This window comes from Encephalitozoon romaleae, chromosome IX (assembly GCF_000280035.1).
Source record: "Encephalitozoon romaleae SJ-2008 chromosome IX, partial sequence".
Lineage (NCBI taxonomy): Eukaryota > Fungi > Microsporidia > Unikaryonidae > Encephalitozoon > Encephalitozoon romaleae.
Window position 1 is genome coordinate 1 of NW_008806271.1, and position 13,730 is coordinate 13,730.

General features: G+C 37.6%; 10 protein-coding genes across 10 annotated transcripts; 3 read left to right on the forward strand and 7 right to left on the reverse strand.

The window, feature by feature from the left end:
• Positions 1-432: 432 nt before the first annotated feature.
• Positions 433-1,218, reverse strand: EROM_090010 (hypothetical protein; the record flags this gene model as incomplete). Its single annotated transcript, XM_009266841.1, has 1 exon — positions 433-1,218. The coding sequence occupies one exon, from the start codon at positions 1,216-1,218 to the stop codon at positions 433-435; it is 786 nt and encodes a 261-aa protein (XP_009265116.1).
• A 110-nt stretch (positions 1,219-1,328) lies between these two features.
• Positions 1,329-2,009, reverse strand: EROM_090020 (hypothetical protein; the record flags this gene model as incomplete). The annotated part of the gene is made up of 1 exon (XM_009266842.1): positions 1,329-2,009. The coding sequence occupies one exon, from the start codon at positions 2,007-2,009 to the stop codon at positions 1,329-1,331; it is 681 nt and encodes a 226-aa protein (XP_009265117.1).
• Positions 2,010-2,253: 244 nt separating this feature from the next.
• EROM_090030 (hypothetical protein) lies at positions 2,254-3,009 on the forward strand (the record flags this gene model as incomplete). Its single annotated transcript, XM_009266843.1, has 1 exon — positions 2,254-3,009. The coding sequence occupies one exon, from the start codon at positions 2,254-2,256 to the stop codon at positions 3,007-3,009; it is 756 nt and encodes a 251-aa protein (XP_009265118.1).
• A 90-nt stretch (positions 3,010-3,099) lies between these two features.
• On the reverse strand, positions 3,100-4,410 carry EROM_090040 (hypothetical protein; the record flags this gene model as incomplete). The annotated part of the gene is made up of 1 exon (XM_009266844.1): positions 3,100-4,410. The coding sequence occupies one exon, from the start codon at positions 4,408-4,410 to the stop codon at positions 3,100-3,102; it is 1,311 nt and encodes a 436-aa protein (XP_009265119.1).
• A 30-nt stretch (positions 4,411-4,440) lies between these two features.
• Positions 4,441-6,429, reverse strand: EROM_090050 (translation initiation factor IF-2P; the record flags this gene model as incomplete). The annotated part of the gene is made up of 1 exon (XM_009266845.1): positions 4,441-6,429. One exon carries the CDS (start codon positions 6,427-6,429, stop codon positions 4,441-4,443), a length of 1,989 nt encoding a protein of 662 aa, XP_009265120.1.
• Positions 6,430-6,582: 153 nt separating this feature from the next.
• EROM_090060 (hypothetical protein) lies at positions 6,583-6,999 on the forward strand (the record flags this gene model as incomplete). The annotated part of the gene is made up of 1 exon (XM_009266846.1): positions 6,583-6,999. The coding sequence occupies one exon, from the start codon at positions 6,583-6,585 to the stop codon at positions 6,997-6,999; it is 417 nt and encodes a 138-aa protein (XP_009265121.1).
• An 88-nt stretch (positions 7,000-7,087) lies between these two features.
• Positions 7,088-10,483, reverse strand: EROM_090070 (hypothetical protein; the record flags this gene model as incomplete). The annotated part of the gene is made up of 1 exon (XM_009266847.1): positions 7,088-10,483. One exon carries the CDS (start codon positions 10,481-10,483, stop codon positions 7,088-7,090), a length of 3,396 nt encoding a protein of 1,131 aa, XP_009265122.1.
• A 71-nt stretch (positions 10,484-10,554) lies between these two features.
• Positions 10,555-12,135, forward strand: EROM_090080 (hypothetical protein; the record flags this gene model as incomplete). The annotated part of the gene is made up of 1 exon (XM_009266848.1): positions 10,555-12,135. One exon carries the CDS (start codon positions 10,555-10,557, stop codon positions 12,133-12,135), a length of 1,581 nt encoding a protein of 526 aa, XP_009265123.1.
• A 240-nt stretch (positions 12,136-12,375) lies between these two features.
• On the reverse strand, positions 12,376-12,891 carry EROM_090090 (hypothetical protein; the record flags this gene model as incomplete). Its single annotated transcript, XM_009266849.1, has 1 exon — positions 12,376-12,891. One exon carries the CDS (start codon positions 12,889-12,891, stop codon positions 12,376-12,378), a length of 516 nt encoding a protein of 171 aa, XP_009265124.1.
• Positions 12,892-12,990: 99 nt separating this feature from the next.
• Positions 12,991-13,596, reverse strand: EROM_090100 (hypothetical protein; the record flags this gene model as incomplete). The annotated part of the gene is made up of 1 exon (XM_009266850.1): positions 12,991-13,596. The coding sequence occupies one exon, from the start codon at positions 13,594-13,596 to the stop codon at positions 12,991-12,993; it is 606 nt and encodes a 201-aa protein (XP_009265125.1).
• Positions 13,597-13,730: the final 134 nt, after the last annotated feature.

The window sequence follows — 13,730 nt, forward strand, 5'->3', positions numbered from 1 at the left end:
TGCAAGCTTTTTATATGCTTATCTTCTTGGAAAAGAAAGGCACAACAGATTCTTGTAGAACATCTGTATATTCCTTTATGATCTCCATAGTATTATCAACAAAAATATTATCGAAAACTTCTCCAGATTATAATTTTTAGCAGTAACCAAATTGTCTCTAAATTCTTAAAGGTCGGAATTTGATTTATTTAATAGCTTAGTAAAGTTATCTGCCAGAGGTTTTAATTTATTTTTAACTTCTTCACTAATTTCGTTAATACCAGAAATAATTTCTTGAATTATCTGACCTTGCTCCATTCTTATGGGCCAGAGTATATAACCCGAATTTTTCCATATATGTCAAACACCATGCATGGAAATTAAAGTAGTATAGCAATATATTAAAAAGATAATTAATGAGAAAGTAGAACGAAAACATTATATTGAAGAAATTTAATAGGCCTCCTCGTCTTGTGAAAGTCTTATTTTACTCCCAAAAATTTCCCTTAGTTCCCTCCATCCAACATTATCCTTGGTGCTTTCTTCTCTTAGACGATTATTATTCCGCATGTCCAATAGAAGCAAGGTTTTGCTGTTTGCAAGCATCTGAACCAACTTTCTTGGAATTTCTCCTAATCTTCTGTTCTTAGTGAAAATGATTTCTTCTATGTTTTCCAGATACCCAAGTATTGGAGGAAGTGTATCAAACAAATTTCCTTCGAGGTCCAGTCTTTTCAGGTTTTCAACTCCACCTATTCCAAAAGGCAGGTCTTCAAGCTTATTGTTTGCAAGGTCTAAATTAACCAGACTGGCTATGTCGTCCATTTTTTCGGGCAACTCTTGCAATTGGTTATCTCTGATGCTTAAATTTTCCAGATACTTCAATTCTGTTATTTCTTCCGGAAGAAAGGTAAGGTCATTGCTGTTGAGATTTAGACTTACTAGAAATGGCATTCCGGCTATTGAACTAGATAAAAACTTCAGCTCATTGTTGCTAACATCAAGTACTTTCATGAATGAAAGATTCTCGAAGTATGCCGGTAGAACATTTATTTTGTTTCCGCTGATATTGAGCTCTATGATCCTGTCTCCCCTCATCATACTATCGAAAACTTCACGAGGCACTTGCTTTCCATTTCTACCTGAATAATTTAGGCGAACACATCTTCCCTTTTTTACCAAGCTAAATACTACATTTATTATGCAAATAATACCAAATCCTCCTATACCTAATCTCATTCTCAGTAGGGATTTTAATCGTGCGTTGAATACTTGAAATAATCTTACGTGTCATCTTAAATTTAATTAAACTACCTTAATAATGAGGCAGAAGGCCATGAGCACCTTCTTTAAAACTTTGATCTTTCAGGCCAATAGTAAGCCAATGAAAACAGAATTAGCCTAATAAGGTCAAAAAACCCGAGATGATTCTTAGACACATCCCATATATTCTTTTTCTTGGGCAAAGCTATTTCTTCTGCCAATGAAATCGATGCCATTACGGCCCCACTCAGTACAAAACTCCACAATACCACAAACATATTATTGGTTTTTGCATTAATGGTAATTGCACAAGTTATTAAGATGATGGCTGCAATAGAAGCAAGATTACCAATACCGCTACTTCTGTAAACAGGACGGGGGAGAAGGCCCAAGCACTTAAATCGAATGTAGTTGATTGAAGAAAATGTTGCAAATATCTTCAAAATGTCCAGCCTGTCATTGCCGAGGCCATAAAGAAATGTTTCTCCAATGCACGTAAACAGACCTGTTAAACATAACACAATGAACACAAGGTATAAAACAGATTCCTTTGAATAACCTCCAGAAACATTCATACGCCAGTTTCTTATTATCCAGTAGGAAAGCATGAATATAGTGAATAACGAACTAGACACTGCCGATACAAATCTGAGCACGTGGTTCTCCCCAGCAGACCTGTCAAATAAATAGATCGCTGTAGGTATCACTATTGATGCCAACCCAAGAGAGTTTGCAAACACACTTATATCGTTTTTTCCGGCATTCATGATACCCATTCCTTCCCTAAGTGAATTTATTATCATACCATGTCCAAATTAGGAAACAAGAATTAAATAATTTCGCTGAGAGGTTAGTTCAAGGACAGTGGTTTTAATTAACTACTTAAATAATTCCATCCATTCCCCTTATTGGGAAGCCAGTAAGTATAGCTAAACATAAAGATTTTTACCTTTATCGATTATTGGGATGAAAATTACGAAAATTCGAATGCCCCCTTCATAAAAAGAAATTATGCCGTCACTCATGCTTGGATTATTTAAACGAAACGAGACCTTGGAGTCACTTATTCTTATTGGGGTGGTTTTAGCCGAAATGAGACTCAATAGGATAGAATCTTCTGGTGTGGGATTCCAGATCTTTAGTCTAGGTGCTGTTGCGTTCTTTGTTGTCCGTGTGTTGGTTACTATAAGCAATGTAGAGCTTGGAGATGTCAATACTTTAGGTTCTATAGCTGTAGCCTCATCAGTGTTTTTGTCTGTTATTGGATTGCTACAAGCAATATGCTCGGTAGTAAACATGAAATCTGATAGAGGAAAGTTATTTTATTCTAAAGAAGGGAAAAGACTAATAGCAGGTGGATACGCCACTATTGTTGCTGCAATTTTCCTTCTAGTTCAGACATCAAAAATTATAAAGACCAAAAATACTATTGAACGAAGAGATTTTATGAATGGGTTGCTGATGATGGTAGCTGCCACTGTCTATTTCTTCCTAGCTGATGATATTGATCAAGAGCAGCTGTCATCTATAATCATATGTCTTGCTCTGGTAGTTGCGCTTCTTTTATTAGTTAGTAGTAATAATAAAGAAGAAAATAAAGTACCCAATAAGGGTATTCTTTCCTACTTAATGGCCTCCTATATTGGTTGGTTTATTGCCTCTGCTCTTGGTATACAAGTAATGGGCGATAAAGTTAAGATGGTTGAGAAGCTTGTAGCCATATTCACAATGTTTGACAAGGCCATATCTATATTACTTTCTAAGTAAGACAATTAAAAGTCTATTGAAACTTCTTATATCATCATATGGTCTTCAAGCTATCATAGATTTTTGAGTATGAGGAGAGGATGTTTTTTATTAATTCCAGAGTTCAGGCGAGAAAATCTTACTGTTCACTTGCTTGCAATCTCTCATAGCATTTCTGTTCACAGCGATGTATGGAAGATAGAACACAACAGCAAGATATGCGATGCAAAATCCATGTGCTAGATAGTTGGGCATTGTCGCAGGATTAAGAAACAACTTATTTATCCCCACAAGTAAGTTAGACCAGATCAGGATAAAAAGCAAATACTTGCTTGTAAAGCGATGTATTTTGAGATCTCTAATTTTAAAGATCTTATTAGATGCTCCACATGCAATTCCTTGCGTGGTATGTAGAAGCATTATCACCATGCAGAAGTAAAGGTTGTGTATTCTACGGCAGGACATCGAATACATACGGGTTCCTAACAATATGGTAACGAAAAAAATGTTGTATAGCACAATGATGCCCGGGTTTTTCTTTTTGAATAAGGCCTTTGATATTCCACTGGCCATGAGGAACATCCCCATCTGTGGCAAGATAAATGCAATTCCCTCGATGTTCGCAGTTATTATATTTAACCTTTTGGTGGTATATATTAGTTCTTCTAGTCCGAAGAATTTCAGGAGGATTTCATGAAGCAGACACATAGCAAATCCTATCAAGAAATCTATCTGTGTATTTATGAATAATGAAGCCAGATTCAAGATTCCAAGTATCAGAAAGAAATTCAAGTGAACCCCAAACTCTGTATCACTGACACCCAAATCAAGTAGTTTTTTGGATAAGTACCTTAGAATTCCAAAAAAGAGAGATGATAGTACATTTTGCACTTTTCTCCGGGGGGTTGCCTTTGTAGAGAAGAATCCGGCGTTGTATACAAAGGAACCCACGCCTACGTCCATCAGTTTGAGCCCATTACCCATACTTTTCCCCAGTTTGCTTCCTTCATAAAAAGAAAAGTCTGATATGAATATGGTAATGGCAACACAGCCCATTATGAGAAGTCGAACTCTGTCTATTGCAACAGACGCATATGGTTCATCGTCTTGTACCACTGAAATAGAAAGCTTTACGGACGAGGATGGATTATCTATTATACTGGCTGGCCATACAGGCGTAGGCATCCAAGGCCCCCATTTTTGGATTTTTGTAAACAGAAAGCACATAACAAATACAGCAAAGAATGAAGCGTAAATCAGGTGCAAATGATTAGGAAAGGCAATCGTTAGATATAATGGAATGATAGAAAATAGAAACTCAAACAATGCATACCTTGGGAATACTAAGTGATATATCAATATGGACAAATGTGTTATACTTGTAATGCCAAATAGTTCGACTTCACTAAGAGTCTTCTTCATTATGGGGTAGACCTTATATGAATAAATTGGCTAAAGCAGAATGCAAAAATAGAAAATACCAAATTTATTTTCTAACCTTTCCAATAAAGCTTTAAGGTCTTCAGTAAGCTCATCCGAAAAGTACTTTTTCAAGATACTGATCGATTCCCTTGTAACCATAGAATATATAATATCTTCTTGGTCAAAATGCCTCCCGAACATACGAGGTGGAAGGTTGTGTTTCGCTTCAATCTTGATGGCCACTTTTTGGTCCTTGGTTGCCTCTTTGACCACCTCTTTGTTATTTTCAATAGAGGTTACTGTTCCAAGCCTAACAACCTGATCTTCCTTGAACACACACAACGGTGTCCCTATTTTCAGAATTCCCTCCCGAACATGAACACCTATTACTAACGGGCTCCTAGAGTTGAAAATGCACTTTGGGACAATCGACATCTGAACAGGAAATACCGCTTGTTCCATATGCATCTTCTTGTTTTTTTCTTTTTCCTCTTCTACAAACTTTAAATATGAGTCAAGAAGATGATAAATTATCTTTGCTTCAAATATCTTCACCCCCATCGAAGAAGCCATGTCCCTTATCTCCTTGTCCAATACCACATCAAAACAGAGAATCACAGCATATTCCTTATGCCTTTTTGCCATGGAAGATACAATGATCATATCCTTCTTCCTTACTGTTCCTATGCTTACCCCGGCAATTGGAACATTTGAGGTTTTCAGAAATGAAACTAAGGCTTCTAATGATCCAAGTGTGCTTGATACAACATGCACCCCTTCCTGATGAAGCTCCATAGATGAAAAAACAGACTCTAAGTCTGCCTCAAGAGTGTTTTTCACCTCATCTTCGTTGTTTTTCACTACAAGCACCCGGCTTCCTGCTATTGCCTTTTCAAGCCCCCCAGCCGCAATCTTGATCCCCAAACTAGCTTTTGCCTCTTTCACGATAATATATTGATTTTTCATTCTCAATTCCTTTAGAGGTTGAGGCATGAGTAAGGCCTTGATAGTTGTGATTATAGGCCCATTGAAACCACACACTCCGATCCTGTCACCCTCTTTTAGCACGCCATTACTTAGAATAGCATCTAGTGTCACCCCAAAACCCTCAGCGTTTTTTACTTCCAGGACAGTGCATTCAACTTCTCCTTTGATTTTCATCTTGGACCCCATATATTTCTCAGACAGTTCCAGTATCAAAGATATAAGATCAGGGATTCCCTCTCCTGACATTGCAGAGGTAGGAACCAAGGAAACAAATCTTTTTTGGTCCGTGTTCTCACAAAACAGCTTTGCATTCAGACCTATTTCCGCGAATGCCACAATTGTGTTGTTCACCCTTCTTTTAAAGTCATCAATGGTTGCTCTTGATTGTTTCTTAAGTGTGTTTTTAACGCCTCCAAATGAAGTAGATTTCCACCCGTAGAGCCTATCTATTTTGTTGAGAGCAACTACAAATGGCGTCCTGCGCCTTCTAAGAAGCTCTATGCTTTCCAGAGTTTGGGCTTCAAGCCCATGAACTATATCAACAACCAATATTGCAAGGTTACAAAGTGAAGATCCCCGCGTCCTCAGATTGGCAAAGGACTCATGCCCCGGTGTATCAATAACTAGAATCCCTGGAAGCTTGGAGTCCTTCTTTCCGCATTTCTTGAACAGTTCAGACACAGGAAAAAATGTTGCGCCAATCTGTTGTGTTATCCCTCCTGCCTCCTCTCCTTGTACATTCGACTCCCTGAGTTTGTCAAGAAGCTTGGTTTTACCCGTATCGACGTGTCCCAAAATACAACATATTGGGCTTTTAAACTCAAATATTGGCTCCCCACTCCCCGTCTTCTCTTTTTCTGCTTTCTCACTATGTCTCAAATTCTTCTCATTTCCATCTATTTTAATTTTATCCACAGACTTTTCCACTTCTTCTAGATCCTCTCCCTTCTTGTGTTTTTCTTTGTTCGCCTTGTTTACCGACCCAAGCAGAGTGTCTAGATAATCTTCATCTCTTCTGTTCTTCTTACCCATAGAGAATATTTATCTTCTTTTCTTTAAGAAATTATTTTCTCCACAGCAATCAGATACACCGTAATCTTCTTTCAAGCAAAGATATAGGAACCAATCGACTTCAATAGTTTCAAACAGAGACTCTGTATAAAACCTCTTGAAGGGGAAAAGAAAATGAATCAAGACATGATTGTCAAGATTATGCCTTTTCTTGCTAAAAGATCAATACTAGTGCTCCATTACATAACTAGGGATCCAAAATATCCTATTTACGTGATCAACGGATACAAGTCCAAGTTGAACATAACTCCCATAGGAAAGATTACTATGCTGATACAAAAGGCCATTGATATAGAAAGGAATGACCTGGCAATCGAATACTTATGCCATGTCTCTCCAGGGAGAATGACCAGGATATTGTTTAGGTTGACAGAGAACATGGAACCTGAAAAGATTCAGCACATGATTTCAGATTTAAAAAGGAATCATTTCTGCTTACTATGCAACTTTAACAACAGATGTGAAGAAGTTATAACCCATCTAGAAATCACTATAAAGAACATGAGATTGTATACATACTATTGCAAATGATAAATGTTTTAATAAATGCCTCAAACGATTGAAGTTGATGGAGCAAAAAATTACAAACAGCTTGGGCAGCTCTATGAAATGGAAATGACTATTCTCCAGGGTGCTTGAGCCTAACTTTGAAAGAGCTTGGAATCCTAACTATGGTGCCAATACTTTGGCTGTTGATTTCTGCTTGGGGATTATTCTGAGAATGCTTCTTTGCGCTCTCCATATCAACCGTGGCCTTCTTATTAAGAGCCTTCACATAGACTATCCTTTTGAGTGAATCTGAGTTTGCCCTTGGATACAGAGGTTCTTCCTCATGCCCCACAGATCTACCAAGCCGGTTTTCCTTTTTTGGAAGAGGAACTCTAATAAGATATTCTGTCTGTAAAAGTTTTCTTTTGAGAATGTCTATATTACTCAACCTTAGACTTGTATGCTTGTCTCCCACAAACTCCCTACCCAAGCGATTAATAGTTCTACGCAAATCATCAGGCAAAGTTTCTTCATAGACTTCAACCATAGTTTTGTGGTAGTCATCGTGCTCCAGCTCCATGTCCTCTATAAGATATATCAGACTAGCGATCTTCTCCTTAATGATAATGCTTCCCTGGTTAAGCCTTAACAATTCAAATATCTTTTTTCTCTTTCCTTTCAAAACCTTCTTGAAGCCAAATTTTGGAGACAACCCAAGGGTTATCATAATATCAAAAGCCATACATTTTATGGTAAACGTTTCCTTTGATAACATCTCGAGGACATCTCCGACTACCTCTTCGTCTTCATAAAATAATGCAAGCAAAACTTCAAGTGCTGCAACTCTGACGCTACAAAAGTTAGGATATTTCGAAAGCTGAATTAAAGCATTTTTCCTGAGGCTTGCCATTCCAAACAAAGAAAGACGTCCTAGGGCATATAGACAAGACTTACTTACCAAATTTCTATGAGACGGGAAAACCATATCCAAAATTCTGAACCTTTCGATTTCTGAAATCGAGAGTTGGAGATAATCGGGATTCTCCAAAGGTTCTGTCTTTGGTCCCTTTTTATACTCCCTCGAGGGCTTATTGCTTCTCATTTTCACCTCTGCATTGGCTAACGAACTGTATAACGACGGTGTATTTTCATGGTCCTCGTTTGGGCTGGATGTCCCGATGCTCTCTTTGTTACCTACATCGGAAATACCGTATCCCGGGGTACTGTGCTTAATGCCTTTCCTATTAACCCTTTCCCCCTTGAATAGCTCATTTATATCATCCCTTGTATTTTCCCTCCCATGAGAGAAATATCTTTCATCCTTGAGATCTGTGTACTTGTTGGAATAGAATTCAGAAAAGCTCATTGAAGAAAGGGGAAGGCTCAGACTTTCAATTACAGAAGATATGTACCATCCATCACTATAAGGGTTGAACGAATTATCGTTAAACTTGAGTATGTTGATGATAAATGCAGAAATGATGCTTGCAGACCCCACCTCTCTTCCTGAATAGCTTTTAAAAACAAATGGATCTGCATACGATAGAGCTTTTACAAGATGTTTTTGTATGAAGTATGGAATAAATGAAAAATCATTTGGCTTGACTATTGTAGATGTCTGCACACAATACTTCTTCACAAAATATTGAATGAGCCTTTGGAATCCATAATAGTTCCCTACTATTGTTCTAGAGAGAATGTATAAAATGTGAATCCTTATTTTGTAAAAGATATGGGTATTTTCAAGCATTCTTTCAAGTATCTCACAAACCTGAGTCGATGGCTTTATCGAGAGATTCTCCAAGGCCTCCATTTGTCCAATGATATTCTTGTCCAGAAGTTGCTCTATGAACATATAATCTGGCTGCTCCACAACTATTTTTGCCAAATGCTCTCCCTTTGTGTCCGCTCTTATCCACAGCAAAGGCATCACTTCTTCTTCCTCCTCAGACTTCTTCTTTTTCTTAGTTTTTGGATGGTAATAGAAGTGGTTTTCCCTATCCAACATAAATACATGTTCAAATATCCCTTCCATTTCATAACTACATATAGTCACAGGCCCAGAGATTACCTTGTTTCCATTCGAAAAGATGCTAGTTGGTATCTGATCAGAAGTGAAATCTACTCTGTTGCTTTTCTTATTTATTGTAAATCCAAGCCTTACCTTCACGACCCCAGGCCTAAATACATAAGTTTCGAAAAGAGATCGAAGGTCTTTTCCAGTAACATCTTTAACGAGCTTGACAAATTCGAAGCTATAATTCTCCTTGACATCTCCCTTTTTCTTTATGGTGTAGTTCAGGATTTTTTCCATAAAGGCTCTACTAAGATTTCCTTCTAAAAGATGAAAGAAGACTTTGGACTTTGTTCTGAAGAACTTTTCTCTCATTGAAAAGAAAGTCCTCCTGGTATCATATAATGCATATTCTGTAACATCTCTACCCAATATGTAATCTCTATCCCTCTTAAGTCCATATAGAAACTCATTATTCCCAAGAAAATGTCTAACACAATAGTCCTGAAAGTATCCCTTCATCCCCTCAGCAATCCAAAAGTCTGCTTTTTCCACTACAGAAAAGTAGAAGTAAAATATCTGGGAGCTTAGTATGTCGCATATTATCCTCTTTAGAAGAAACATTGGCTCGATGTCGTTCAAGAACGTAAGATTTGACAGGGCCAAAAAGGCCGTGCACTCTCCATACACCTTATCTGTATCTCCAAACACAAATGCAATTGAAAGAGCTTTGAACGGATATTCTCTCTGAAGGAAATATTCTGAGTATCTAATCAGGTTCTCTACGTCACAACAAAACTCTCTTACACAGTCCTTGTACCCATCAAATCCTTTTGGAATACATACAGCCTTTCTGTCGTCTCCAGTAGAGATTTCATAACTGTCGAATGTTCCTATGCAAAAGTTCAGTGCTCCACTATGAGCCATGTCCACAACATAAGAGTACAGTATCACGTTCTCTTCCTCCCTTACACTCTTAAGGATTCCAGGTGATATGATTTTCGTTTCATCATTACTGGGAAGAATGTAAACCAGCTCCCACTTGTTCTTATAAGGCACCGAGAGAGATGGAAATATTGACGAGGAATCGAACATTCTGTTGGTTGCCACTATCTCTTTATGCTTGTCTTCTGGCGAAACCGGCTTATAGAACTCTATGGAATTGTTATTTTCCCCTGCTCTATAAAGAATCCTTACTGTAAATGTATTTTCCTTGACTTCTTCTGGTATTTGGATTTCGAGTGTACCGTCCGTGCTTATGTTCTTCCACATGTTTCTAGTAAAAGACATTTCGTTCTCGTTGATGACTTCTGCTCCATCTTTGTTCACATAATCTGCAACCCTTGACTTACCAGAGGCTATTACATCGACTCTTAAAATGGCCAGGTCCCTTGATCTGTACACAAGAACGCTTTCCCCAGCTTCCCTCTCTATTACTGTCTCGGAAAACCCCCTGTATATGCGCTTTCCCAAGTCTACGAAGTATACATTCTTCTGTTGGATCACCTTCATTTTCAGGGCAAATTTTTGTTGAACAACTTGAAATAGCACTATTAAGAGACCCCCTTCTGTATATTTCAACGATGAAAAAGGTGAAAGTTGATTGTGGAAGTTCTGTCAATCCAAAAGTAGTGGGGCAGCTATGGAAGGTAATCGACAGAAAAGAGATTAATCTGCATCAAAAATGCTCTATTTTCCTTGAGATGATAGAATGCAAAAAGATGAATGAGGAGCTTACAAGAAAAAATAACGAGCTTATTGAAGAGAATGCAGCTTTAACATCCATTCTGGAAACACAAAAAGAGAATACAAACAATGCCGGGTGCTTAGATGAAGCACCCAAATTTGATGTTGGAAGCAAAATCTCTTCATTGAACTATGAAATAAGAAGGTTAAATAGTATAATTTGTGAAATGCAAAAGAAGATAGCCAGAAACGAAATCTTTGTTGAGACTGAGGAAGCTCTACAGACTAAGGATTCAGGAGAAAAGAAGCACAATGTTGTAGATGATTCTATGGTGGCCAACGAAATATATAGGAAAATTGCTGAAGAGTATGGGGATCTCAAGGCAAAGATGGCAGGGCTAGAGAGTAAGCACAGTGAAGAGCTTTGTGAAAGAGATCAAAAGATATTCAAGCTTAGCAGAGAGCTAAACGAGATTACATTGAATACAAAAGATGCCGAGGAGAGGCTTAGAGCCTTAAAGATAGAAAACGAAAAATGGAAAGAGATGTTGCAAAGGCTTAATGAAAAGGAAATAAACATTAGTGGCGAGATAGACCAGTGCATTCAGAAGGCGGAGAGCTTAGATAGAAGTATGCAAAATATTATATCTGGAGTGGATCTTTGGGTGAGAAGGATTGAGCAGACAAATACAGAAAAAGAAGAGCTTTACAAAGTGATAGAAAATCATAAAAGTTACGAGAAGGCAAGAAACAGAGGAAATAATGGTGAGCAAGGGTCTCTGGAAGAAGAGATAGCCAATCTTATAGAAAGCTTGGATAAGAGCTTAGACGAAAACAAAGCACTAGTTATGAAGCTTGAAGCTATACATAAGAAGAACAGAGAATTGGAAGGGGAGGTGATTTCCTTAAAAATGTCCACTTCAGACCTCAATTGTAAAAATGCAAAACTTGAGCTGGACATAAAACATCTAAGGATGGAGAGAAGGACCTCCCTTCTCGAAGATCCTGAGGACAAAACATTGAAAATCAAGAAGTTAGAAAATTCCATTACGGAATCCTCTAAGCTGATTACAGACTACAAGAAAAGACTATACAGCATATCCAGAGAAAAGGAGGAAACCGAAAAAATGTTAGAATCTATCAAAAAGCAAAATAGAGAAATAAGAAATGAAATGTCGAGGATTTCAAGAGAGTGTTCCCAAATTGACGCAGAAAACAAAAGGCTGAATGGATTGCTTAAGGCCATTCAAAATGGAGATTCAGAAGGAGATTCGGACCTTTCTATACAATTGGAAAGATATAGAGGTCTCCTTCGCTGTTCTCTTTGTGACACACGCTTCAAAAATACAGCAATCGTCAAATGCATGCATTGCTTCTGTGAGGAATGCATAAGCTCCAGGATAAGAATGAGAGACAGGAAGTGTCCCTCCTGTAACGAGCCCTTTTCACCTAATGACGTGAAGAAGATTTATCTATAGAGGTCTTAACGCTCCTTTTATGAATCCTTCTTTTGATATCCACATTTATGTATTCTTGACAGGAACATGTGACTGGTTCGAATATCGATGGCCTGTAGAAGTCAAAATAAACAGAATTATATTTCAAAGGATTCCATGGGCTAATTGTAACAAGCATTCCCCGCAGGTATACCTTATGCCAGAAGATACCTCAAGTTTATTCATCAATTTTATCCTACAGCTTTATACTTCAAAACACAATCAACGCCTAATCTCATTAATTGGCATAATTGAAGATTTTGTGGATCTTATATCATCCAATAGGATCTTAAGTCTTTTATACTCTTTTGTTTTTAGTACAATGTCTTCTTCGCCTATGGAAACAATAGCTCCTACAAACTCTTCTCTTTTTATTCGAGCTTTGATTTTATCTCCTTTGGTAAATACACAGCCCTTTATATTTAGCGCATTATTTTCAATAAAAACATCAAGATCTTTTTCACCTCCTAATATTCTCCTTAAATCCTTAGCTGTCTCATCTACTGCAGTATAAAGTATCTCATCCACATCTAGCGTCGTGGACCTCCTTCTTCTTTTAGTACTCTCCACCATGCTCTTCTGATCTTCTGCAGAAATAAAATCCAGCTCATTTTCCAACTCATACATCCTTTTTACAAAGTCCTTATATATCTCTGCACTTCTTTTCTTCTCCTCCACTCTCTTTCTAAGACTATCCTTTAGGCCTTCTACATGTCCTGATGGAAAAGATAAACCCATTTCCCTTTTGATTAGATCAAGGGGTTTGCTTTAAATTAAAAATAGGTATTGAGTAGAGCTCTGGGCTTGTCTCTTAAAACCAAAGGTTGAATAAAGTATTTACTTTCCATCGAGAATTTCCTCTAATTCTTCTTTGGGCTTATAGCAGTGATCTCTAAAGAAGGAAGTCATCCTATCGAAAAAATTTTGGAAATCAAACTTGATTTTGCTTTGAACAAACCTCTCATAATAGTAGAGATTGAGCAACAATTGGTTTCCCCCTGTTCCAAATCTGCGGTTTTCAGATATAAATATTCTGCAGAACTCCTTGAGCAATTTCTCGTTGTAGATAGAAAACATCCTCTTCCCAAACTCTCCATCCAGATTAAACGTCTCCTCAGCATCTTTTATTATCTTCTTAATCCATTTCTCAGGCCTTCCAATAACCTTGGAGTCACTTGTGTAGTCGTCCTCTACTAAATCGAGTATCAAAGCTCTTATTTGAAGTATTTTATGTTCTAGAACATCATTCATTATGGCGTTAACCTCATCTCCCCCATCTATAGCATACAAGTCACCCAGAAGATTAAGCTTAGACCTCTTGACTTCTTTATCATCAAGAAGAACGTTCTTTGATACCCGAATATAATGCTTAATGAGTGCTTCCTTGTCTTCGCCCTCAAATTCATCCATTATCTTTCGCACCTTTTCTAAGTAAATACTCATTTTGTTTGGGACTACAAATCGCCCATCTTATTCCTCTTCCTGGCTATAGGGCCAATTTACCTCTAAACTCTGAAAATCCCCATCTCAGGCCCTATCTTTGAATGAAAACAATATTTAAAGAAGCCTTAGAACTT